The 26578-nt window shown below is 46.9% G+C and overlaps 2 protein-coding genes across 2 annotated transcripts; both read right to left on the bottom strand.

Annotated features, from left to right (window-relative positions):
• Positions 1-304: 304 nt before the first annotated feature.
• On the bottom strand, positions 305-15569 carry insig2 (insulin induced gene 2). The gene is made up of 7 exons (XM_072397796.1): positions 15419-15569; positions 13578-13731; positions 13328-13500; positions 12511-12635; positions 10519-10685; positions 1548-1647; positions 305-1416 (listed from the first exon to the last, which is right to left on the bottom strand). The coding sequence occupies exons 2-7, from the start codon at positions 13721-13723 to the stop codon at positions 1375-1377; spliced, it is 753 nt and encodes a 250-aa protein (XP_072253897.1). The 5' UTR covers positions 13724-13731; positions 15419-15569; the 3' UTR covers positions 305-1374.
• Positions 15570-17557: 1988 nt separating this feature from the next.
• LOC140320041 (U3 small nucleolar RNA-associated protein 14 homolog A) lies at positions 17558-24669 on the bottom strand. Its single transcript, XM_072397808.1, has 2 exons — positions 21160-24669; positions 17558-21081 (listed from the first exon to the last, which is right to left on the bottom strand). The coding sequence occupies exon 1, from the start codon at positions 24585-24587 to the stop codon at positions 21867-21869; it is 2721 nt and encodes a 906-aa protein (XP_072253909.1). The 5' UTR covers positions 24588-24669; the 3' UTR covers positions 17558-21081; positions 21160-21866.
• Positions 24670-26578: the final 1909 nt, after the last annotated feature.

Below are 26578 nucleotides of genomic sequence, written 5' to 3'. Positions count from 1 at the left end.
TGAATTCAGCTGGGTTAATTTACACCGTTTTCACTGAAAGATGCAGAAAGATGGGACTTTGGCGCATGAACAGAGCGCTGACAAGCAGGAGGGATTCGATTTGCATCTGTATTATCTAAGTACTCTAGTCTGGCTTTGATAAGCTCCAGTTTCTACCATTTCAGTCTAATTAGCTGTTTAGAAGTCCATTTTCTGCTGGATTAACACAATCCCTCTGTTTTTGTGCTTTCTGAATTGTTTGGAAGTTTAATATAGCATCAGGTGAACAAAGAGATGAGACAGCCACTGACAGCCACGTCTTTATTACACACATTAATATTTCACAGTGCTTTGAACACAGCTGTCATTCCACACCGTTCAGAAAATAAACTTCAGATTATCATGATGAAAAAGAAAAAAGCCGAGGTCGCAGCAGGAAAAACATTTCTTCTTCAAATCTACTGATAAAATAAGAGGAAACACTGTTTTCATAGTCCGGTCCCGCTGCTCAGAGAGCTCAGTGCTTCCCCTGTCATTCACTAATGAGGTCTCAATACATGGAGGCGTCCCACAGGGAGGAGCCTGGGCCCATCCTCTGGGTTTCTTCTCCTCACTGATGAATGCATCACACTGCAGTGACTGATCTTTAAATACTTCCAGCGGACCACACATAGCGTCTCTGAACACTTCCAATGGGACTTTATGTTTCTGGTTTCACTGAAGCTGAGTGAAGAACCTGAGCTGGAGGCTCTGCTCTTCTTCCAGCTGCTTCCCTCGTTGTTAACGAACAGCTGAAAAGGCTACAGGGTGGGGTTTTGGCCAAGTGTGGCTCCCCGACAGAATGTCTGTGTTCAGGGAGTTTAAAAGTGATGCGAGTTCATGGAAGAATGAGCTGAAAGTCCTGCTGCTGCTGAGTGAAAGCCATACTGCGCTGTGTGCTTTTCATTCTTTGGACCTGATGGTGCTGTGCAGGCCACCTGCCGCTGGTCCTCAGACACAGTACCGAGCACCAGAAACATTTCCAAACACTTAAGAGCTAACTACACACAATAAAAAGTCCATGTCTCACAAGAAAGAAGCTGAGAAGGCTGCCACTTATCCAGATAAGACCTGATCCTGGGAGTTTGGCACCGTGGAGCCCAAGGTTCCTCTGCTCCGCCGTCGATCCTTTTCCACATTAATGGACATAAACTACACTGTCCCAGAGCTCAGGGCAGAATGTGCACAGCAGCTGCTGTGATCTGTGAAAGGCCTGAAGAGAGATCGTCAGAAATACTGTCCTCGCCAGCAGAAGGCAGCCAATCAGGAGCTCAGGGCTCGTTTGGCGTGATGCAGGGTCAGTGCGGCCTGCTGCACGCCGCAGCTCTCAGAGGCCCGATGAACACGGGGCATCCCTCAGTCCTGGTGGCTCTTCTCCTGAAGGAACTTGTATTCGTACTGAAACAAGAGGAGCAGCACAGCAGTTACAGGTGGCTGACCCTTCCTCTGAGGGCCGCTCACGCTGAACTTCAACTTATTTACAGCGTTTATCAAATGAAAAGACTCCCTGACAGAGTGGAAACTCTTACCAAGGCCAGCTGCCGCCCTATGTTTCCCATGGTGATGACCCCAGCGAAGAAGATGCAGGGAAGCCAGGAACGAATGTAGAGGAAGTCTGGAGAAGTATACCTGCGCAGGGACCCAAAAAATCATGTTCAAACGACACAATCCACCACTTTCATACAGCGTTTACTGTCATACAGGGTTCACTTTCATACAGGGTGTACTTTCATACGGGGTTCACTTTCATACGGGGTTCACTGTCATACAGGGTTCACTGTCATACAGGGTTCACTTTCATACAGGGTTCACTTTCATACAGGGTTCACTTTCATACAGGGTGTACTTTCATACAGGGTGTACTTTCATACAGGGTGTACTTTCATACAGGGTTCACTTTCATACAGGGTTCACTGTCATACAGGGTTCACTTTCATACAGGGTTCACTTTCATACAGGGTGTACTTTCATACAGGGTTCACTGTCATACAGGGTTCACTGTCATACAGGGTTCACTTTCATACAGGGTTCACTTTCATACAGGGTGTACTTTCATACAGGGTTCACTGTCATACAGGGTTCACTGTCATACAGGGTTCACTGTCATACAGGGTTCACTTTCATACAGGGTTCACTTTCATACAGGGTGTACTTTCATACAGGGTTCACTGTCATACAGGGTTCACTGTCATACAGGGTTCACTGTCATACAGGGTTCACTTTCATACAGGGTTCACTTTCATACAGGGTGTACTTTCATACAGGGTTCACTTTCATACAGGGTTCACTGTCATACAGGGTTCACTGTCATACAGGGTTCACTGTCATACAGGGTTCACTGTAATACAGGGTTCACTGTAATACAGGGTGTACTTTCATACAGGGTTCACTTTCATACAGGGTGTACTTTCATACAGGGTTCACTTTCATACAGGGTTCACTGTCATACAGGGTTCACTTTCATACAGGGTTCACTGTCATACAGGGTTCACTGTCATACAGGGTTCACTTTCATACAGGGTTCACTGTCATACAGGGTTCACTGTCATACAGGGTTCACTTTCATACAGGGTGTACTTTCATACAGGGTTCACTTTCATACAGGGTGTACTTTCATACAGGGTTCACTTTCATACAGGGTGTACTTTCATACAGGGTTCACTGTCATACAGGGTTCACTGTCATACAGGGTTCACTTTCATACAGGGTTCACTGTCATACAGGGTGTACTTTCATACAGGGTTCACTGTCATACAGGGTTCACTGTCATACAGGGTTCACTGTCATACAGGGTTCACTTTCATACAGGGTTCACTGTCATACAGGGTTCACTGTAATACAGGGTTCACTGTAATACAGGGTGTACTTTCATACAGGGTTCACTGTCATACAGGGTTCACTGTCATACAGGGTTCACTTTCATACAGGGTTCACTGTCATACAGGGTTCACTGTAATACAGGGTTCACTGTAATACAGGGTTCACTTTCATACAGGGTTCACTTTCATACAGGGTGTACTTTCATACAGGGTTCACTTTCATACAGGGTTCACTGTCATACAGGGTTCACTTTCATACAGGGTTCACTGTCATACAGGGTTCACTGTAATACAGGGTTCACTGTAATACAGGGTGTACTTTCATACAGGGTTCACTTTCATACAGGGTGTACTTTCATACAGGGTTCACTTTCATACAGGGTTCACTGTCATACAGGGTTCACTGTCATACAGGGTTCACTTTCATACAGGGTTCACTGTCATACAGGGTTCACTGTCATACAGGGTTCACTTTCATACAGGGTTCACTTTCATACAGGGTTCACTGTCATACAGGGTTCACTGTAATACAGGGTTCACTGTCATACAGGGTTCACTTTCATACAGGGTTCACTTTCATACAGGGTTCACTGTCATACAGGGTTCACTGTCATACAGGGTGTACTTTCATACAGGGTTCACTTTCATACAGGGTGTACTTTCATACAGGGTTCACTTTCATACAGGGTTCACTTTCATACAGGGTTCACTTTCATACAGGGTTCACTTTCATACAGGGTTCACTTTCATACAGGGTTCACTTTCATACAGGGTTCACTGTCATACAGGGTTCACTTTCATACAGGGTTCACTGTCATACAGGGTTCACTGTCATACAGGGTTCACTGTCATACAGGGTTCACTTTCATACAGGGTGTACTTTCATACAGGGTGTACTTTCATACAGGGTTCACTTTCATACAGGGTTCACTTTCATACAGGGTTCACTGTAATACAGGGTGTACTTTCATACAGGGTTCACTTTCATACAGGGTGTACTTTCATACAGGGTTCACTGTCATACAGGGTTCACTGTCATACAGGGTTCACTTTCATACAGGGTTCACTGTAATACAGGGTGTACTTTCATACAGGGTTCACTTTCATACAGGGTGTACTTTCATACAGGGTGTACTTTCATACAGGGTTCACTTTCATACAGGGTTCACTGTCATACAGGGTGCACTTTCATACAGGGTGCACTTTCATACAGGGTGCACTTTCATACAGGGTTCACTTTCATACAGGGTGTACTTTCATACAGGGTTCACTGTCATACAGGGTTCACTTTCATACAGGGTGTACTTTCATACAGGGTTCACTTTCATACAGGGTGTACTTTCATACAGGGTTCACTTTCATACAGGGTGTACTTTCATACAGGGTTCACTGTCATACAGGGTTCACTTTCATACAGGGTTCACTGTCATACAGGGTTCACTGTCATACAGGGTTCACTTTCATACAGGGTTCACTGTAATACAGGGTTCACTGTAATACAGGGTGTACTTTCATACAGGGTTCACTTTCATACAGGGTGTACTTTCATACAGGGTTCACTGTCATACAGGGTTCACTGTCATACAGGGTTCACTTTCATACAGGGTTCACTTTCATACAGGGTTCACTGTAATACAGGGTGTACTTTCATACAGGGTTCACTTTCATACAGGGTGTACTTTCATACAGGGTTCACTTTCATACAGGGTTCACTGTCATACAGGGTTCACTTTCATACAGGGTTCACTGTCATACAGGGTTCACTGTCATACAGGGTTCACTGTCATACAGGGTTCACTGTCATACAGGGTTCACTTTCATACAGGGTTCACTGTCATACAGGGTTCACTGTCATACAGGGTTCACTTTCATACAGGGTTCACTTTCATACAGGGTGTACTTTCATACAGGGTTCACTTTCATACAGGGTGTACTTTCATACAGGGTTCACTTTCATACAGGGTGTACTTTCATACAGGGTTCACTGTCATACAGGGTTCACTGTCATACAGGGTTCACTTTCATACAGGGTTCACTGTCATACAGGGTGTACTTTCATACAGGGTTCACTGTCATACAGGGTTCACTGTCATACAGGGTTCACTTTCATACAGGGTTCACTGTCATACAGGGTTCACTGTAATACAGGGTTCACTGTAATACAGGGTGTACTTTCATACAGGGTTCACTGTCATACAGGGTTCACTGTCATACAGGGTTCACTTTCATACAGGGTTCACTGTCATACAGGGTTCACTGTAATACAGGGTTCACTGTAATACAGGGTTCACTTTCATACAGGGTTCACTTTCATACAGGGTGTACTTTCATACAGGGTTCACTTTCATACAGGGTTCACTGTCATACAGGGTTCACTGTCATACAGGGTTCACTGTAATACAGGGTTCACTGTAATACAGGGTGTACTTTCATACAGGGTTCACTTTCATACAGGGTGTACTTTCATACAGGGTTCACTTTCATACAGGGTTCACTGTCATACAGGGTTCACTGTCATACAGGGTTCACTGTCATACAGGGTTCACTGTCATACAGGGTTCACTGTCATACAGGGTTCACTGTCATACAGGGATCACTTTCATACAGGGTTCACTGTCATACAGGGTTCACTGTCATACAGGGTTCACTTTCATACAGGGTTCACTTTCATACAGGGTTCACTGTCATACAGGGTTCACTGTAATACAGGGTTCACTTTCATACAGGGTGTACTTTCATACAGGGTTCACTTTCATACAGGGTGTACTTTCATACAGGGTTCACTGTCATACAGGGTTCACTGTCATACAGGGTTCACTTTCATACAGGGTTCACTTTCATACAGGGTTCACTTTCATACAGGGTTCACTGTCATACAGGGTTCACTGTCATACAGGGTGTACTTTCATACAGGGTTCACTTTCATACAGGGTGTACTTTCATACAGGGTTCACTTTCATACAGGGTTCACTGTCATACAGGGTTCACTTTCATACAGGGTTCACTGTCATACAGGGTTCACTTTCATACAGGGTTCACTGTCATACAGGGTGTACTTTCATACAGGGTTCACTTTCATACAGGGTTCACTTTCATACAGGGTTCACTGTCATACAGGGTTCACTGTCATACAGGGTTCACTGTCATACAGGGTTCACTTTCATACAGGGTTCACTTTCATACAGGGTGTACTTTCATACAGGGTGTACTTTCATACAGGGTTCACTGTCATACAGGGTTCACTGTCATACAGGGTTCACTTTCATACAGGGTTCACTGTAATACAGGGTGTACTTTCATACAGGGTTCACTTTCATACAGGGTGTACTTTCATACAGGGTTCACTGTCATACAGGGTTCACTGTCATACAGGGTTCACTGTCATACAGGGTTCACTTTCATACAGGGTTCACTGTAATACAGGGTGTACTTTCATACAGGGTTCACTTTCATACAGGGTGTACTTTCATACAGGGTGTACTTTCATACAGGGTTCACTTTCATACAGGGTTCACTGTCATACAGGGTGCACTTTCATACAGGGTGCACTTTCATACAGGGTGCACTTTCATACAGGGTTCACTTTCATACAGGGTGTACTTTCATACAGGGTTCACTGTCATACAGGGTTCACTTTCATACAGGGTGTACTTTCATACAGGGTTCACTTTCATACAGGGTGTACTTTCATACAGGGTTCACTGTCATACAGGGTTCACTTTCATACAGGGTTCACTGTCATACAGGGTTCACTTTCATACAGGGTTCACTGTAATACAGGGTGTACTTTCATACAGGGTTCACTTTCATACAGGGTTCACTGTCATACAGGGTTCACTGTCATACAGGGTTCACTGTCATACAGGGTTCACTTTCATACAGGGTGTACTTTCATACGGGGTTCACTTTCATACAGGGTTCACTTTCATACAGGGTTCACTGTAATACAGGGTTCACTGTAATACAGGGTTCACTTTCATACAGGGTTCACTGTAATACAGGGTGTACTTTCATACAGGGTTCACTTTCATACAGGGTTCACTGTCATACAGGGTTCACTTTCATACAGGGTTCACTGTCATACAGGGTTCACTGTAATACAGGGTTCACTGTAATACAGGGTGTACTTTCATACAGGGTTCACTTTCATACAGGGTGTACTTTCATACAGGGTTCACTTTCATACAGGGTTCACTGTCATACAGGGTTCACTGTCATACAGGGTTCACTGTCATACAGGGTTCACTGTCATACAGGGTTCACTGTCATACAGGGATCACTGTCATACAGGGATCACTTTCATACAGGGTTCACTTTCATACAGGGTTCACTGTCATACAGGGTTCACTTTCATACAGGGTTCACTTTCATACAGGGTTCACTGTCATACAGGGTTCACTGTAATACAGGGTTCACTTTCATACAGGGTGTACTTTCATACAGGGTTCACTTTCATACAGGGTGTACTTTCATACAGGGTTCACTGTCATACAGGGTTCACTGTCATACAGGGTTCACTGTCATACAGGGTTCACTTTCATACAGGGTTCACTTTCATACAGGGTTCACTGTCATACAGGGTTCACTGTCATACAGGGTGTACTTTCATACAGGGTTCACTTTCATACAGGGTGTACTTTCATACAGGGTTCACTTTCATACAGGGTTCACTGTCATACAGGGTTCACTTTCATACAGGGTTCACTGTCATACAGGGTTCACTTTCATACAGGGTTCACTGTCATACAGGGTGTACTTTCATACAGGGTTCACTTTCATACAGGGTTCACTTTCATACAGGGTTCACTTTCATACAGGGTTCACTGTCATACAGGGTTCACTGTCATACAGGGTTCACTTTCATACAGGGTTCACTTTCATACAGGGTGTACTTTCATACAGGGTGTACTTTCATACAGGGTTCACCGTCATACAGGGTTCACTTTCATACAGGGTTCACTGTAATACAGGGTGTACTTTCATACAGGGTTCACTTTCATACAGGGTGTACTTTCATACAGGGTTCACTGTCATACAGGGTTCACTGTCATACAGGGTTCACTGTCATACAGGGTTCACTTTCATACAGGGTTCACTGTAATACAGGGTTCACTTTCATACAGGGTTCACTTTCATACAGGGTTCACTGTCATACAGGGTTCACTTTCATACAGGGTGTACTTTCATACAGGGTTCACTTTCATACAGGGTTCACTGTCATACAGGGTTCACTTTCATACAGGGTTCACTGTCATACAGGGTTCACTTTCATACAGGGTTCACTGTAATACAGGGTTCACTGTAATACGGGGTTCACTGTAATACGGGGTTCACTTTCATACGGGGTTCACTTTCATACGGGGTTCACTTTCATACGGGGTTCACTTTCATACGGGGTTCACTTTCATACGGGGTTCACTTTCATACGGGGTTCACTTTCATACGGGGTTCACTTTCATACGGGGTTCACTTTCATACGGGGTTCACTTTCATACGGGGTTCACTTTCATACGGGGTTCACTTTCATACGGGGTTCACTTTCATACGGGGTTCACTTTCATACGGGGTTCACTTTCATACAGGGTGTACTTTCATACGGGGTTCACTTTCATACGGGGTTCACTTTCATACGGGGTTCACTTTCATACGGGGTTCACTTTCATACGGGGTTCACTTTCATACGGGGTTCACTTTCATACGGGGTTCACTTTCATACGGGGTTCACTTTCATACGGGGTTCACTTTCATACGGGGTTCACTTTCATACAGGGTGTACTTTCATACGGGGTTCACTTTCATACGGGGTTCACTGTCATACGGGGTTCACTGTCATACAGGGTTCACTGTCATACAGGGTTCACTGTCATACAGGGTTCACTTTCATACAGGGTTCACTTTCATACGGGGTTCACTTTCATACGGGGTTCACTTTCATACGGGGTGCACTTTCATTCGGGGTGCACTTTCATACGGGGTGCACTTTCATACGGGGTGCACTTTCATACGGGGTGCACTTTCATACGGGGTGCACTTTCATACGGGGTTCACTTTCATACAGGGTTCACTTTCATACAGGGTTCACTTTCATACAGGGTTCACTTTCATACAGGGTTCACTGTCATACAGGGTTCACTTTCATACAGGGTTCACTTTCATACAGGGTTCACTGTCATACAGGGTTCACTGTAATACAGGGTTCACTTTCATACAGGGTTCACTGTAATACAGGGTGTACTTTCATACAGGGTTCACTTTCATACAGGGTTCACTTTCATACAGGGTTCACTTTCATACAGGGTTCACTGTCATACAGGGTTCACTTTCATACAGGGTTCACTTTCATACAGGGTTCACTTTCATACAGGGTTCACTTTCATACAGGGTTCACTTTCATACAGGGTTCACTTTCATACAGGGTTCACTTTCATACGGGGTTCACTTTCATACAGGGTTCACTTTCATACAGGGTTCACTGTCATACAGGGTTCACTGTCATACAGGGTTCACTGTCATACAGGGTTCACTGTCATACAGGGTTCACTTTCATACGGGGTTCACTTTCATACAGGGTTCACTTTCATACAGGGTTCACTGTCATACAGGGTTCACTGTCATACAGGGTTCACTGTCATACAGGGTTCACTTTCATACAGGGTTCACTTTCATACAGGGTTCACTTTCATACAGGGTTCACTTTCATACAGGGTTCACTTTCATACAGGGTTCACTTTCATACAGGGTTCACTTTCATACAGGGTTCACTTTCATACAGGGTTCACTTTCATACGGGGTTCACTTTCATACAGGGTTCACTTTCATACAGGGTTCACTTTCATACAGGGTTCACTTTCATACAGGGTTCACTGTCATACAGGGTTCACTTTCATACAGGGTTCACTTTCATACAGGGTTCACTTTCATACAGGGTTCACTTTCATACAGGGTTCACTTTCATACAGGGTTCACTTTCATACAGGGTTCACTTTCATACGGGGTTCACTTTCATACAGGGTTCACTTTCATACAGGGTTCACTGTCATACAGGGTTCACTGTCATACAGGGTTCACTGTCATACAGGGTTCACTTTCATACAGGGTTCACTGTCATACAGGGTTCACTTTCATACAGGGTTCACTTTCATACAGGGTTCACTTTCATACAGGGTTCACTTTCATACAGGGTTCACTTTCATACAGGGTTCACTTTCATACAGGGTTCACTTTCATACGGGGTTCACTTTCATACAGGGTTATTAGAACAAAGCTTGTGGCTGTTTTCTCTTCAGCAGGACATCTGAAACCAGTGTGGAGGACTCTGGAACCACCTGAGCAGCCCCAGCTCTCCCTTCTCTTCCAAATTCAAACTGTGGTGGATGAGCAACACAACAGACCAGTCCTCGGTTTGTTCAGTCTGGGCTTCTGTGGCACCAGAGTGGAGTGAGGAGAGGGAACTATGGGTGTATTGGCCTCATTTTGAGGTGATAGTTACAGATATTTGACTTCATGTCTACCAGCAGACTGCCTGAAGGTTACACAGAGAGCCACAGAGTTACTCTGAAGGTGTTCATTCAGTCCAACAGTGCGGAAGTGCCCCAAACATTAACTAAATGTATTCAGAACACATTGAACTGTCAGATCTGTCAGTACACAGTGTTCAGTGGCGGTGAGTGAGAGAACTTACTGGAAGACCCCGTTGTAAACCAGGAGCTGGGTGGTCAGCGTTGCCAGCAGGGCGATGCTGACCCCCAGAGCAAAGCCACTGCGGGAGCGATCGAACGTCCACCACAGACCGATGGAGAGGGCCGCCAGGGTCAGAGACAGCTGCACGTTGTTAGCAAAGTCCACTTTCTGACAGGGAGAGGGTCAAGGACCACACAGGCACAGCGAGCCCCCCCACTCCCAACATTCACTCATTTAAACGGCTTCAGGTAGGACACGGACTGCTCACACGACCCTCTTTGTTGGCATTTCCGTCGCTCTGCTTAAGACTGGGTGGGGTGAGTGAAGCAAGATGTTGGGAATTCATGGGCGACATGGAGGCCACAACATGTAAAACTGAGCATTCAGAGAGCATTTTATACGCCATCCTATCTCAGTCTGCCCTGCCAACAACTTCACAACACAAGATACCTCAAGTGTGCTTTACTAACCCTAAAAAAATACAAATAATCCACCGTTACCTGTTGGGACACTTACAGGAAGTCCACACGTGCAGCAGACCTACGTCCTCACCATGTAAGACAGAAAGCACTAAGAAAGGCCGCTGTCCTGCAGCTTTGAGCTGTTTCCGTGCTTCAACACACCTGAATTCAAAGGTTTGTGGTTCTGCACAAGCCTGCTGATGACGCACTGATCTGAATCAGGTGTGCTGACGCAGGAAAACCTCTGCAGGACAGCGGCCCCCCAGGACCGGATGAGGACATCCCCGATGTAAGAGAAACACACCGAGGGGTGGGCGATACGGCAAAAATATATGTTTATGTTTTTATCAGACGCTTTTATCCAAAGCGACTTACAGATAGGGTGGGGGGGTCTTTCCTAAGGACCCCTACTGGAGGTAATACCTTTCATGCAGGGGATCATACCACTACACTATCCAGCATCATATCCAATATCATATCTCCTATCTTAAACTGAAAAACAGACGATTTAGTCCAAAGAACCTTTCTTAACAGCTTTTATCTGAAATAGTTTTAAATTGAACTTTGCGCTCAGAGTAGAGGCGTGGCATGGCAGTGTTGGGGAAGTGTTTTCAGCTGGGCAGCTCGTACCGCGGGTCAACTACTTGAAGCAGGCGTCTGAACCTTTTCTACCGTCTTCAACGTACCACGTACTTTGCATCTTAAAAGCTAACTGCTTCTGTTCCCTCTTTCCATCGCTTGCTTGACTTGTCATAGGAGAGCCTTTGTCCAACGCCTGTGTTAATGTCTGTTTTGGTCTTAGCTAGCTGCTGCCTAATGCCCTCATATCGCACAGCCCATCAGCAGAACAGAACAGAACAGAACATCCCTGCTGTAAAACCATCTGTCCAACACAGACCAGAGACTGCGTGTCCTGACAACCTCCACACAGGTCCTGTACATGACACCACCCATTCAATTGATTTATTCTTTACAGCTTCCACAGTAAAGAAAGTGTGTGTGTGGTTGAGTTCTGGTATCTGTACAGCTGAAGCTCTGAGCAGCTCCTCCCCAACAGGAAGGAGGGCCAAAAGCAGCCGTGTGACCCAGTAAACTGTGACTTAGAGCAGTGACCGCCTTCCAGGCTGGAAATGATGTCATTTAGAGCTACACACAGTACAAGGTTACTGTGCAGCTAAGGGGAGGACAGACCTCTGACATCATGTCCTGAAAAGCCTCATCACGAGTCATGTGTTCAACGGGCGGCTGAAGACATTTCCTGTTAATCTGAGGTTGAAGTTGGGCTGAGACACAGAGGCAGGAGGCTGGATGACTGGGTAGAACCCAAGTTTACCCCAAAATCTACAGAACTCACTGTCAGATATGTTCATAATATTCACAACGTCAGGATCTGTGGATTTATGGATGTTAGCTCTCAGTTTTATTCAGATTCTGCCCATTTCAGCAGTGATGATGCTTCTGCCTGCGCAGGGGTTCAGATGAATCATTTTCCCATCAAGCACCAGGTACTGACAGCGGGGACAAAAGGATACAGCACTGGCATGGTTTATTCCCACAAACACAGCCACACAGCGCATCACACTGGACCATTCCCTCTTGAACTTGTGTGGTTCACCGAGCCGGCTGTCGATGCAGGGGTACAGCAGCCCGATCACCGCTGAGGGGGAAGAGGACAGGGATTAAAATGTGTCAGAGGTCCGGCCTTCACACCGAGCAGGCCGGCAGCCTTCACAGCTCATGTAACAACAGCTTAGTTAACCACAGGCGTGGCCTAGCTTTAGCCACGCAGAGCCACTTTCATGGAGTATAATGCGTACTTACAGTTAAATCAAGGCTAAGCTGCGGTTTTTACACAAACAATGTGCATTTTATTTCATCTTCTTTGTAAAGTCGTCCACTTTTGCCATGAGAAAAGAGACCAAACTGAGGTGAGCGGCACCACAGCTCACATCTGGATAACCCGTATGAGCCACAGGATAAAACAGAGCAACACAGCTAAATGACCACGGAATTAACCCCTAAATAAAGCCACAAAGTGTTCCCATGTTATCAAATCACTTCACATTCAACAACTGGAAACTTTGCACTTTGTGCTCCTCTGGCAAATGATTAACTTCAGCTGTAACAGAGCACCTGGGAGGTACTGGTACCAGTAGAATCCAACCATCGGCGCTTTGCAGAGGCAGACAAATGTGAATGTTTGCATGACAGCATGCTGCCAGAGTCAACAGAAGATCGTTTGACCGTGTTCTGACCTCAGATCCCTGAACTTAGCCACAGTTTGAGCAGTTCATATTTCAGTGCCACATCTGTCTGAGAGGTGCACAGCTGGACCGTGTTTCCACCCACCTGAGGCTGTGCCGCAGCAGGGTGGCACCCACCAGGCTGAGGAGAAGATGCTGCCGATGACATCAGGGGGGAAAAGGGTGACGTTCCTCTGCACCTGAAGCAGGTTCAGCACCAGAGCCAGGAACACGCCCACTGAGAACAGCATGGCGCCTCGGATCAGCAGGTTGGTGGTCCTGGAGCACAGAGCAGAAGGAGTAAGAGACCCTCACACGGCCGTTAGCTCCTCATGTGGAGCAGCGGCAGAGCTCACCTGTTGGTGATGGCTGAGATGTAAGGGCCCCGAGACCAGTGCTGCTCAGACATGGGCCGCTGCTGCTGGCCGCTGGTCGCCGCCCCGCTGGTCGCCGCGCCGCTGGTTGCCGCCCCGCTGCTCATGGCCGTCAGTGTTAGGGACATCCGGAAGCCTAAGACAGACAAACAATGAGTGGCGTGATGCTGTCAGTCATGTTCCCCACAGACAGTTCTGGTTCTTCCCCACACGTGCTGAATGAATGAATGTTCACTTTAATCGGATTTCATTAATCGAGACCGGATTATTTTTTTTACAGCAGCTTTAGCAGTGGGTCGTCACCAAAAGAATGAGATCAGAAACACAAGCAGGAGAAATGAGCCTCCTCTGAAGGGTGGATTGGATAGTGACTGATAGTGTAGTGGTAAGATGGCCACCTTCCATGTGGGTGATCTGGGTTCAAATCCCCTGCATGAAAGGTACTGTCTCCAGTAGGGGTCCTTAGGCAAGACCCCCTTACCCTGACTGCCTACCTGCAGTCGCTTTGGATAAAAGCTGATGCACAGCTTCACACATTACCCGGTGAGAAGGTCCACGCCTTCAGCCCAACACCCTCACAGGGATTTAAAGAAACAGATTATCTGTTTTCTTCCAGCTAAGTGCAGCAGCAGATGAGTGTTTTTAAAGTGTGGACGTTTTTTTAAGCTTTCATTCATCGAATCTTTCAACCATCGGTTCATTTCTCAAACAAAGCGAGCTTTTAGGCGCCTTCTTCCATGTTTCTGAGGACTGAAGCCATTTTATTTTTCTGCTGGTCGGAGTCAATTTAAACAACTCATGGTGTTCCTGAAGTTACTTTCACTGGAATCAACAGTGGATAAAAAAAATTAAAAAGCACTTCTTTGTGTTTGGCCTCAAACGCAACGTTCAGAGCAATCCAACATCTGTTTAATTCCACACTGTAACACACACACACACTAATGAGTTATGGGCTGGTTTGTGTCCGATGTTCAACCAGAGATCAAACATCACGACAGTAAGCAGCGAGCAAACTGTTCCTGTTGAAGCTATTAAAATATGGGGATGGGTTACATTGTCCAACCCAGAGGACAAAAGGTCTAAAGCTCACTGAAACCCTCCTGAAAAGGAGCACATCTGTATCAGGTCTCATCTAAACTGTGAGGAGCAGAAACACAGTCAGCCTTCCTGCAGTTTAACTGGAGAGTTCACTTCATTTAACCAGCAGCTGTACAGTTAAACAGGCGCTGACACGTTTCAGAGGGGCTTTCTGACCTGTCCAGTTTTCACAGGCCGTCTGTCCACACAAAACGTGGTGTTTTATCCCACCAGCTGCACCTGTTCGCCCCGGACACCAGAACGTGCTGCAGGCTCCAGAGATCCACGGTGACCCGTTTAAAAGCACGACCATATCACACCGGGAGCTTTATTTCCAATTCCACTCCCTCAGATCACCCGAAGGATGCGGTGGGATATTAATGGGGTCCCTTCTCCTCTGTTCAACCACTCTTTGACTGCATTCACCTGTGGAAAAATAACGTTCAAACCCTGATGGCTCCTTGCAGTGATCGAGGCTCACCATAAAGGTTAACCGTCTCCACTGCTCTCTGGAAGGCTCTGTTTATCAGCGGGGTCAGATTTGACTGCATCTATTTTAACAAGGACCCTGTCTGTGGTCCGTCTGTAGCTGGGAGGCTTCAGCCTAACTCATCTGTATATTTGTATGTCTAACGAATACACAGACCAACGACAACCGCGTAGTTTCAATGCTAGCGTCAAGGCTAAACTAGCTTAAGGCAGATTAAGCAGAGCAGCAAAGTCATTAAGTCAAAGTTAACTCTCACCTGATGTGGAGCCAGACCTTCCTCCTACTACATTTCAAAAGACGTATCGGTAGCTCGCTGTTGAGGAAAAACTGCAGGAAAGAACGTTTTAATTAGCTTTCTGTCCCTTCTGAGGCTACTTCCGGCAGAGTAGGAAGCCAATCAGCGTTTACATGCATGACGTAATCACGTTATAAAAGGACATGTCACGTGATTGGGGTAAACAGCTCATAAACCAAAAGGAATCCACAGAAACTCTCCGTAAAACCTTCCAGCTTTCACAAACTGTTACTTTCCTGTTTGTCCCATCATCATTTATCTCCTCAAAAACACTTTATTTTGAATAATAAAGATATTTGTTTCAAACATAAATCATTGCATTTCAACAACTGGGTTGATAACGGTGTTTTCCACTGAGACAATGTTTTTTTTACAGCTTTACGAGTATTATTTTGTAGGGAATGTAGTTACTGTTTTGAGTGCAAAGACCAACAATAAATGCGTATGAGAAATAATCCCAAAGGATGTTATTTGTAAACCCTCTGTCATTTCTGTTTGGAATGATTTACACTGATCAGTATTTTTTATTTTAATCCTGATCGAGGTACAAGAGGTGGCACAGATGTTATCCTGTAAATTCCACCTTTGCAGAACACGGGTTGAATATTGATCATTTATCTTCCTTTTGTTCTCTTGAAAATGAAACAATTACTCACCTTTTCTGGGATTTGCACCTTAGTCTCCTTGTAAACAAACTATTAGGTATCCTTATACTCTTATCCTTATCATATTTCCAATTTAACACATTTTTGTTCGTTTTTTTCTACTGAAGAAACATCATTTAAGAAGACATATGTTTTGAATCTTTTGTTGTGCATAAAACTCATTACTGGTGTCCAATAATGATTTTTATGCACAACAAAAACATAAAATATTGTACAAATGCAAAAGCTGTAAAAGCTGAAGACTTATGACTGTAATTTGATTTATCATTTCTATTTTTTTTTTAAAAATTGGATTTAAAATCTTTCCCTGTAAATTTTTTTTTCATTAATCATTTTGGTTTGGTCATGGATGTTTCACCCCAAGCATTGATTCCTAACTGTATCTATATTTAATTGCTGGTGTACCTCTCTTTTGTGTAAATAAAGGTTTATTTTGAAAAACTCAAACCCGTGTTTTTTTCAGCTTTTTCCAGATTTCATTCCACAGCTTTAAGGCCTCCAAAGTCACTGGTTTAAGATCATCCATTGAAGTCACTTATTCTGTTCCTCTGAATACAAACAAGTGACGTCAGGTTTTCTCAGTAGAAGGAAAAATCAATATAAACTATATCAACTTTCCCCTCCCCCCACAAATGTGTGTGTGATAAAACGTTTTGGCATGATGTCGGTTGTTCCTCTGACGGGCTTTTCACTGACAAATATTCCTTTTCATGTCACACTTAGCTGCTCTTGCATGCAAACACCTTTTTTTGGGTAGATTAACTTAAATGAAACCTCCTGTAAGCGTTGTATGTTCTTTCTTTTTCTTTTTGTTCTTATTATTGTCTTCTTTCTGTAAAATCTTCTCCATTTCTCTCTCACTCCATGTGATTATATTAGGATTTTATCAGTGTTTTCAGTGCAGTTTATTGACTGTTACTAACAAAGAAGAAGGAAAACGTCCACGGAAGGGTCAGAGGTTAGCTAAAGAAATCAGGGCACTTTTCTCTGTTTTTACATATTTTCAGAGGAGAAATTAAAACTAAATCTGCAGCCTTCAGATTTCATTTTCCTCATATAAAACTGTTCCCGTGCCATCATAAAGATGGAAAGGTTATTGTAATCATGGCTATGAAATAAAACTGAGGGGCCGCTATCATTTAGATGATATTATTTTATCCCCTAAGAGTGAGTTTGATTCAGTTCATTTCTCATTTCTCAATGTGCACGCCGGTGTTAACAAGCTGCACATAACTTCTCCCAGTGGCTCATTTATTCATGTATTTATCAAAAAAATCTGAATATCAGATTTAATATCATTCAAAATCAGCCAACATCTTTACAAGTTGTCATTCAGAGGCAAGCAGAGGAGACACGTGTTCTCTGGAAAGCACAGATGTGTTCACAGCGGTTTTTATTCATTAAAACATTTGACAAAACCAGAAGGATGATGGGTGAGTTTCATCATCAGAATCATTTACTGTTGTGTGAAAAGAAAAAGAAAAGATATGATAGCTTTGCACCGTGATGTCATGACAGGTTCAAGCTCTCTACAATTTACACAGGCAGCCTGCTTTCAGATAAAAGAACACAGAAAAAACATTATGAGCTCATATAAGGAGGAGCGCTGAGATCATTTCTAATTTCTTCTCTGTGTCTGTGTCCTTATTTCCAGAGTCACTGGTTTCTGTTGAGGAAAGAACTTCAATAGAAACCTTTTTTAATCTTTTGCTGAGGTTAATGAAGCATGCAGAAGCAGCACATTTGTTGTGAGGTGATCCATGTGTCAAAATGAATGCTTGTGTGTGTTTTCAGGGTACTTTGGCTCTCGATGCCACAGTGATGTGGAGCTGTGGGGCTTTTTTTCCCTCCTGTCTGAGCTGGGCCACAGAGACTCTGAATTAGCTCCTGCCTCCAGCTTCAGTCTGCCTGGGTTTGGTTTTTATCTGAGATGACTGGACCAGTTCCACGCTGCACTCACAGTCCTGTGGGACACTCACTTAACCCCAATAATTAGAGGGATAAAAGAAGTCTGGTAGGTAGGACGAGGGCACGGGGGCTTTCAATTAGTACTTAAAGGCCACTTGGAAGCCCCCTGATGCAGCCGGAGAGCAGCGAGGGATACAATTCATCATCCTGCCTGTACCGAGCACTGAGGGCCTTTTCATTATCAGACCGCTGTCAGCTCCTCAGTATAAGTGTGAGTGATGGCGTGTGCTGGATGGGCTGTGGGTGGTGATGGAGGGGTGGAGCCAGGCCCTGGTTGTAAATGTCATCCTCATTGGACCATTGCAGTTCCTGGCTCCAAAATAATAGGCCCGGTGACCCCTCTGTTGTCTGTGATTAACCTCTAACCCCCCCTCCTCTCTGCTTAATCCACCAATCCCCAGACAGCCCTGATGCTGAGGGAGACGCCAACTCTCACTGAGGCAGAGGCATGAAATGGGAGCAACAAAAGAAAATGGCTGCTGCTCATGCACACCAGCAGACATGTCACAGGTCTGGGAACAGCCAGCAGGGAGGTAGGGTTCTCTAAAGCCTGAGAGTCAGGAACACATCCTGTCCTTTGTTTGTCTGGCTCACATTTAAAACTGCTGTGCACATTACAGCAGCCTTTACACACAGTGTTTGACCCCCCCCCCCGTGTGTGTGCATGACAGCCTCTGAAAGTGCATCTTCCAGCCCGGCTCTGCAGAAGCACAGAGAGCAGCCAGGTATGGACACGGTACCCCCCCGGTACAGACACACTGACATTTAACACAGCCAGCAAACTGTGGCATGGGGGGGGGGGGGCACAATAAGTCAAATGATCCCCAGTGACTGGAGCTCATACCTGGACACGATGGCCATTTGAAGAAGTCAACACGTACTTTCAGGTGAGAAACTTCCCCCGGTTTCCAGCAGGAGGAGGAAGACTTCAGAGCTGCAGCTTCGTGCTTCATCACTGTCTTCATCCCACCTCTGTGGGACCATGAGGACAAAATGCAGATGGTCTGCTGCTGGCAGCACCAACCAGCTCCACCAGCATGTGTGAAGCATACTGAATGATAATGACCGAGCAGGCTGCATCCCCTGCGAGTGCGCCTGCTGAACAATGATTACAGATTGGCCGGTGTGTCCTCAGCAACTCCAGGGACTGGGATTGTCATGCAAATCAGAGCTGCTGCCCATTCAAATACATCAATTCTTAAGAGACAGAAGAAAATAAGATAGAATGTGCCAGGAAGACTGTAACTGCATAATGAGGCTGTGTTTGTTTGGAGGGTCCGGCCGCAGCAGGCTGAACCTACTGCGCCACCTACTGGCCTCGTGCTGCTCCAGCACACTTTACAGCAGGCCGGAACACGCTGATGCATGAGCTCCACTGCATTCTGGGGAATCAGTTCCTTATCTGAAGTGGAGTCTGTGTCAAAGACACTCCATCTCCTCGGTGTTAGCAGGATCATGCAGGCACAAAGGAGCCCAGTCTCAGGTGGGCTTCATCAGTAACAACCCCCCAGCCCACAGTCCCTCCTCATGCAGTGTACTCTATTTTCATTCTGAGGAAAGATACAAGAAGGAGAGCCGCGGTGCAGAGACGCTCAGCTGCACACTGACTGCAGGTTAATGGAGGGGAGGAGAGTCTGAGCACAGAGCGCTGCTGATTGGCTCAGCAGCGACATGCAGCTTCTCCGCAGCACAACCTGTCACAGTTAATCAGGAGCCATCTCTGAACAGCCAGCCAGGGCTATCAGAGAGGTGAGCCCATTGCTATTCAGGACGAAACAGATGATAAATCATTTGTACATAATTAGTGCTCAGCAAGGTTACAACTGACACGTATTTTCATCTTAATTAGGAGGGAAATTTGTTCCATTAATTTAATTTGGTGTGCATGAGCAGCTCTGCCCCTAACTAAGTTAATCTTACACCTGTCAGGGTGGGAATGGAGTCGGGCCGAGGATTACAGCAGGAAATGGCTTTTTTCAGACTCTCTCATGCACAGACCTCACTGGCACATGATGGCGGCATCAGAGGAAAGCCACGGCTCACACTATTCTACAGGAGGACAGGCATTAAAGATAACCTTTTAGGCTGTTACACATCACAAGAAAACACCCTCTGGCAGGCTTCTTCATCAGGAGAAATATCTGAATGCATCTCATGAATGAGCACGGCGGAGGAAAGCGTTCTGAGAGCCAGCTCTGATTTACAGCCACGGCAGCCGTCATATATCTGCGGCATGATGGCTGCAGTCCAGCAGGTCCAAGGCTCTCTGTTCATGGTTGAGAGCTGAATGAAGCTGTAGTCATTGCCCAAAAGAAGTGGTTCGATAGAGAGGAAGGTGGAGAAAGACTGATTTAGTAACTATAAGGGTTTAATGGAATCCTCCACTGCCTCTGGAGCACTCAAGCTGACAACCATTACCTGAACTGATGCATAGTCCATTACTGCACCCCCAGACTTAATAGAGTGTCTATCAGGTGAAATACAGAGACGTCAGGTGCCAAAGTATGCACTCTCACCCATGTGTGAAGGTTTAACCCAACTGTACCGGCTGTTCTCTGAGACACTGCTGCATGGCCGTACAAATGTACCGAGCACCAGCCAGGAAACAGAGGAGAACTCAGAAAGGGCTGCTCCCAGGTCTGCATCAGCCAGGAAACAGAGGAGAACTCAGAAAGGGCTGCTCCCAGATCTGCATCAGCCAGGAAACAGAGGAGAACTCAGAAAGGGCTGCTCCCAGGTCTGCATCAGCCAGGAAACAGAGGAGAACTCAGAAAGGGCTGCTCCCAGGTCTGCACCAGCCAGGAAACAGAGGAGAACTCAGAAAGGGCTGCTCCCAGGTCTGCATCAGCCAGGAAACAGAGGAGAACTCAGAAAGGGCTGCTCCCAGGTCTGCATCAGCCAGGAAACAGAGGAGAACTCAGAAAGGGCTGCTCCCAGATCTGCATCAGCCAGGAAACAGAGGAGAACTGCTGCTCTCAGATCTGCCTCCACCTGCATGGCAGTAAAGGTTTAGAAAAATGACAACAAGCTGTCTGTTTTGTGATTCCTTTTACTTTCACACACTCTTACAATCATCTGCAGTCAGACATTTCCACTGGACACAGTTCTACTGTGACGGCGTGTCACATGGTCAGCTGGTCACATCTGGCAGTTTGTTATCAACATCTGGTTAACCTGAATGAAGCTGAAGGAGACAACAGTACATAACATGCACGCTCATCAGTATTATCATTGTGTTGAACTGCAGCTCAGCTCGTGATCAGGTAAGTTAGCATTCTTCTTCACTGGTTTCCACTCAGCTGGCAGTTGGACGGGGCACCTGGATAAAAACAGTCTGTCACACAGAAACCTCCTGTTTTCTACAGAAATGTGTTGGTGTTAAGCGTCTCTGTCATATGAAAGGACACAGGACCACAGTGCAGCAGATAGAATGATCACAGCCCTCTCCACAACACCCAGACACTGAATGATCTGATCACAGCCCCCTCCACAACACCCACAGACACTGAGTGATCTGATCACAGCCCTCCCCACAACACCCACAGACACTGAGTGATCTGATCACAGCCCCCTCCACAACATCCACAGACACTGAATGATCTGATCACAGCCCTCCCCACAACACCCACAGACAGTGCATGAGCTGCTTCAACACCTCACAGAAGCCCGTTAACCTCTCAGATGTGACCTTTATTAAGCTTTCCGCAGCTGTGTGTCTGACTGAACGCTCACACATTTGTCCACAGAGCAGCAGGGTTCTTTTCACTGACTCAGAACTAAAGTCGGGCCTTTTTGGAGTCGGCCCGGCGGCTCCGGCCGACAGACGCCTTCTTCTTGTCCCTCACCAGCTCCTCCTCAGCCATGGGCTCGATGATGGCGCCTAACTGGGTGAGCACCTTGGGCTTGGTGACCTTCTTCACGGTGCGCTCCGTGTTCCAGGTGCGGCCCAGCGGAGAGCGCACGGCGCTCTCAAACTGGGAGTGGTTCTCAAAGGGGAAGGGCAGCGAGTTGACCTGGTGCAGGCTGATGGAGCTGTTCCTCTTCTCTGAGATGATGACGCTGGGCAGGTGCTGATCTTTCCTGGGAGCAGGCGGCGCCGTCTTGACCCGGAACCTTCTGCGCTTGCGGCTGGACGGCTTGAGGCCCAGCCCTCCCCACTCACCCCAGCCGGGCAGCGTCAGGTCCACCACCCTGGGCTTCCCTGCGTCCTCCTGCCGCCGCTTGTCTCGCAGGAAGTCTGAGATGACGTCATCTCCAGCGAAAGCCTCTTTGATGAGCCCCCTCTGGTCCAGCTTCTCCTCAGAGCTGTCGGAGTCTGCCACGGTGGGAGCGAGCGGCACTTTGATCACTTTGGTCTCTTTGGTGAGAACTTCTTTCAGCTCGATCCCTTTCTTCCTCTTCCTGCCTTTGGCTGCCTGTTGGCCTGCAGACGGCGCCGGTTCTGAGGCTGAGGGCTGCTCGACGGGCGCCGAGGTGTCGCCCTGAGTCAGAAGCTCCACGTCCTCCACGGTCCTGATCCTGATCAGGCCCTCCTCCAGCGGGGATGATCCGTCCCTGCTGCCTGCCTCTTTTCTGAGTCCATGGAACAGGTTTCTGAACTCTGAGATGCTCTCCTCCTCCCTGTCAGAGGACTCTGCAGCAGCTTCATCGTCCTCCTCCTGCTCCTCCCTCTGCTCCTCCTCCTTCTCCTCCACCCTCTGCTCCTGCTCCTCCTCCTGCTCCTCCCTCTGCTCCTCCTCCTGCTCCTCCCTCTGCTCCTCCTCCTTCTCCTCCACCCTCTGCTCCTCCTCCTTCTGCTCCTCCACCTTCTGCTCCTTCTCCTGCTCCTTCTCCTCCACCCTCTGCTCCTCCTCCTTCTCCTCCACCCTCTGCTCCTCCTCCTTCTCCTCCACCCTCTGCTCCTCCTCCTGCTCCTCCACCCTCTGCTCCTCCTCCTTCTCCTCCACCCTCTGCTCCTCCTCCTTCTCCTCCACCCTCTGCTCCTCCTCCTTCTCCTCCACCCTCTGCTCCTCCTCCTTCTGCTCCTCCACCCTCTGCTCCTCCTCCTTCTGCTCCTCCACCCTCTGCTCCTCCTCCTTCTGCTCCTCCACCTTCTGCTCCAGCTCCTCCACCCTCTCCTCCTCCTCCTCCAGCTCCTGCTCCTCAGCGGCTGCATCACTCTCCTGAGCCTGCCGCAGTTTCCTCCTGCTGTCGAACTCTCTGAGGAGGGCCTCCTCTCCTGCTTCGTCGGCCTCCTCCTCCACCACCTCCTCCTTCTCCTCCTCCTCCCCACCTCCTCCTCCCGCTGTGTCACCCTCCTCTCGCTCTGCAGGCTCTTCAGAAAGCTTCCCTCTCATCCACGGGTTTGAAGCATCGCGCTGTGCATCATTCACAAAGTCCGGCAGCATCTCTGAGTCTCCTTCCTCCTCCTCCTGCTCCTCCTCCTCCTCCTTGTTACTCAGCGAGGTCACCATCTTCTGGGTCAGGTCTTTGTTCACCTCCAGCTGCTGCTGCATGGCTTTACGCGCCCCCTCGTCATATTTGGCCATGATGGCCTTGGACTTGGCCCACTTGCCACTGTTCTGGTGCTTGAGCGACATCCTCTCCTGCATCCGAGCCACCTCCATCTTCTGCAGCTGCTCCAGGGCGGCGGCCGGGTCCGTCTGCACCATCTGCTCAAACTGATGGAGGAACTCCTTCCTCTTGGCCTTGTTCTGCACTTTGTGGTACTTTTTGCTCTTGATTTTCCTCTCTCTCCGGGCCTTGGCCTCGTAGTAGGACTGCAGGGCCCGGGCTTTCTGCAGCTCAGCCCGGCGGACCTTGGCCTCCTCCAGGCTCATGGCCCTCACGGAGGCCTCCTCTGCAGGGGTCAGGATGGGGTCTGTGACGGGCTGCTTGTTGGCAGTCAGCAGGGCAAACACTTCCTGTTCCAGAGGAGTCCGAGCCTTCCAGCCCATCACCACCCTCTCCATGGGTTTGGGCCCTGACGGCTCCTGGTTCAGGGGGAACACCAGCTGCTCCGCCCTCTGGTTCTGGGTGATGACGCTGTCCCAGCGGCTCACCTCAGAGGCCGCCTTCTGAAAGGCCACATCCCTCTGGATCCTCTCCCTCTCCTGTTTGCTCAGAGGACACTCCACGGTCCTGTTGCTCCGCTGCAGGTTCCGGAGTTGCTTCTTGCTCTGGGCCGTCACAGCGGGGGCTTTCTCCGCGGTTCCGATCAGGTCCGACAGCTCCATTTTGTCGCCCTCCCCCTCCACGGAGACCGTGAACTCCGACATGTGCACGGCCGCCTCGGACCTCTCTCCCAGCGGCTTCTTCCTCTTGCCTCCGAGGGCGCTGATCGCCTCCAGCAGCTTCCTTCGCTTTCGCTCATCTTCACCTCCGTCCTGCTCCTCGCTGCTGAGCTCTTCATCGGCTCCATCCTCCTCCTCCTCCTCCTCCTCAGCCTGGTACTCCACACGAGTCTCCTCCATCTCGGAGCTCTTCTTGTTCCCTGTTTTCTTACAAACTTTGACCATGTCGGAGTAAACACCGCCGCAGATCACAGCAAACACACGTGTGCCGTAAACACTGCCGCTGTCGCAAACCGTTGCCGTAAACAGAGCTGGACTGTCGCTGCTCCTCCTGCTCTTCTTCTCCTACTCTGTGAGCTTCGTTTTTAAATATGAAATATGTAATGATCTCCTCCCTTAGAAGGACAGTTTTAAACAGAATAACTGAGACTGTAACTCAAAACAACAGATTTTTTTGTCAAATATCGTTTTATTCTTAATAATAATCTCAAATACAAGCCTCAATGAACGTCTTTGAAGTTAATTGTCACGAAATACATGAAAATAAATTCTTACTGATGTTGCTCCTTCTTTTTCTTGCTGGGTGTGTTTCAGTGTCCTTAGTTCTGCCTGAAGACAATCAACTGGACCCCAAAGCATCAGGCAGGGGTCCAACATTGTGTTCAGAACCGTCCTAACTGAGTGAAATGAGCTGGAAGCCATGAGCAGAGATGATAAATCTGATAAATGGATGTCAGCCTGTTAGATGACTTTCTGTGACTGAAACCCTCAACAACTTCATCTAAGAACCCAAACGCTGTTGAAACACTAATTGTAATATATTCATTCATCAGCTATTATTTCTTTCTTTATCTATATATTCATTTGGTTTGATTCTTGTATTTTATTCCATGATTGACTTTTTATTTCCTTCTCCCTGGATTGTAATATTTCTCAGCTTTAACACAGCTGGAGTGTGTCCTTTATGGCGCTGATGTCACCCGTCACAGTTTAAATAAAGTTTTGTGGGAACTTACTAATGGGAGCAGCTCATTCTGCCCCCCCCCGCTGCTGCATTATTTTCATCCACTGTGATTCATAAATATGAGGACAGCCTGTGACAGCACTATATCTATCTTTTTCTCTGTCCTTTTTAACTTAGGAATATTGATAATAAAGTCACGTTCTACATTACCTCCTGCAACTGTTTACCAGAATATTTGTGGAATACGTGCAGTTTCTGAGCTGCAGGGCCACGTCACAGCTGAGACTCAGACTCTTACTCTGACTCCGTAATGTTTCCATTGAGCTCTTGGAGAAGACGACAGGAGGTCATATTATTTCTCCACTCCTTCCTTCTTCTGTTTTCTTTAATGCCAGCACTCCCCCTGCTGGCAGAAAGTGCGCGTGCACACCTTGTCTCATCAGTCATGTGTTTCAGATCCGAACATTAGCTGCTTAACAATAACTGTACAGAGTTATTCAAAGGTTTCCTGTGTCTCCAGAGGAACTGGCCCCAGTTATTGATGTCAGATATGATTTGCACTGTTGACCGTTCCTGCTGGGTCTGCAGACACAGGGGAGACCAGGGGAGACCAGGGGAGACCAGGGGAGACCAGGGGAGACCAGGGGAGAGGCTCTCTGAGGCCGTTAACCCCCCGCAGTGGGACACAGACACCGGACTCCAGCTGACCCTTTGAACACAGTCTATTTCAGACAAATCTTTTGCTCTCTCTCTCTCCACACTCACTTGCCCTTAAAGGGGAAGTTCAGGACTTTAACCAAAATATTATAGATGAACGTATTTTATTCCAGAAATAAGGTCCAGGTTTAGAAAAAAAAGCAAAAAGAAATTCCTCTTTAAAGGGGACGCACCAGCAGCCCAAACCCGTGCATTTACCTCCTCTGGACCCCGGAATGACCTCTGAGTATAACGCCTGTTAGGACAAGTTCCTCCTGAATAATAAACTGAGAGAAGTTTCCTACAAACTCAAGCCCAGGTATTATCCTGTTAACCACCGTCTTCATTAGTTTAAGGAACAGAAAGATCTTTCTCAGTATATTCATGATAAACTGGACTTTACCAAAAAACAGAATCTGCTGATAATTCTGTCTGTCTGTCTGACATCATAGATATAAACAATGACATAAATATAAACAGCTGACCTCATAAACATAAACAAATGACATCATAGATATAAACAGATGACATAAACATAAACAGATGAATATAAACA

The sequence above is a fragment of the Leuresthes tenuis genome, unplaced genomic scaffold, assembly GCF_036924035.1.
Source record: "Leuresthes tenuis unplaced genomic scaffold, fLeuTen1.0.hap1 SCAF_12, whole genome shotgun sequence".
Classification (NCBI taxonomy): Eukaryota; Metazoa; Chordata; class Actinopteri; order Atheriniformes; family Atherinopsidae; genus Leuresthes; species Leuresthes tenuis.
Note: the sequence above shows the minus strand (reverse complement) of the source record. Positions and strands in the feature narration are given on the sequence as shown.

Excerpts from the sequence above, each read along its gene's own strand:
- LOC140320041 (XM_072397808.1), bottom strand. The coding sequence starts at position 24,587 with ATGGTCAAAGTTTGTAAGAAAACAGGGAACAAGAAGAGCTCCGAGATG.
- insig2 (XM_072397796.1), bottom strand. The coding sequence starts at position 13,723 with ATGTCCCTAACACTGACGGCCATGAGCAGCGGGGCGGCAACCAGCGGC. Across the intron at positions 13,501-13,577 it reads ATCTCAGCCATCACCAACAG|GACCACCAACCTGCTGATCC; the intron begins GTGAGCTCTGCC and ends TCTGTGCTCCAG. Across the intron at positions 12,636-13,327 it reads CTGCTGCGGCACAGCCTCAG|CGGTGATCGGGCTGCTGTAC; the intron begins GTGGGTGGAAAC and ends CTTCCCCCTCAG.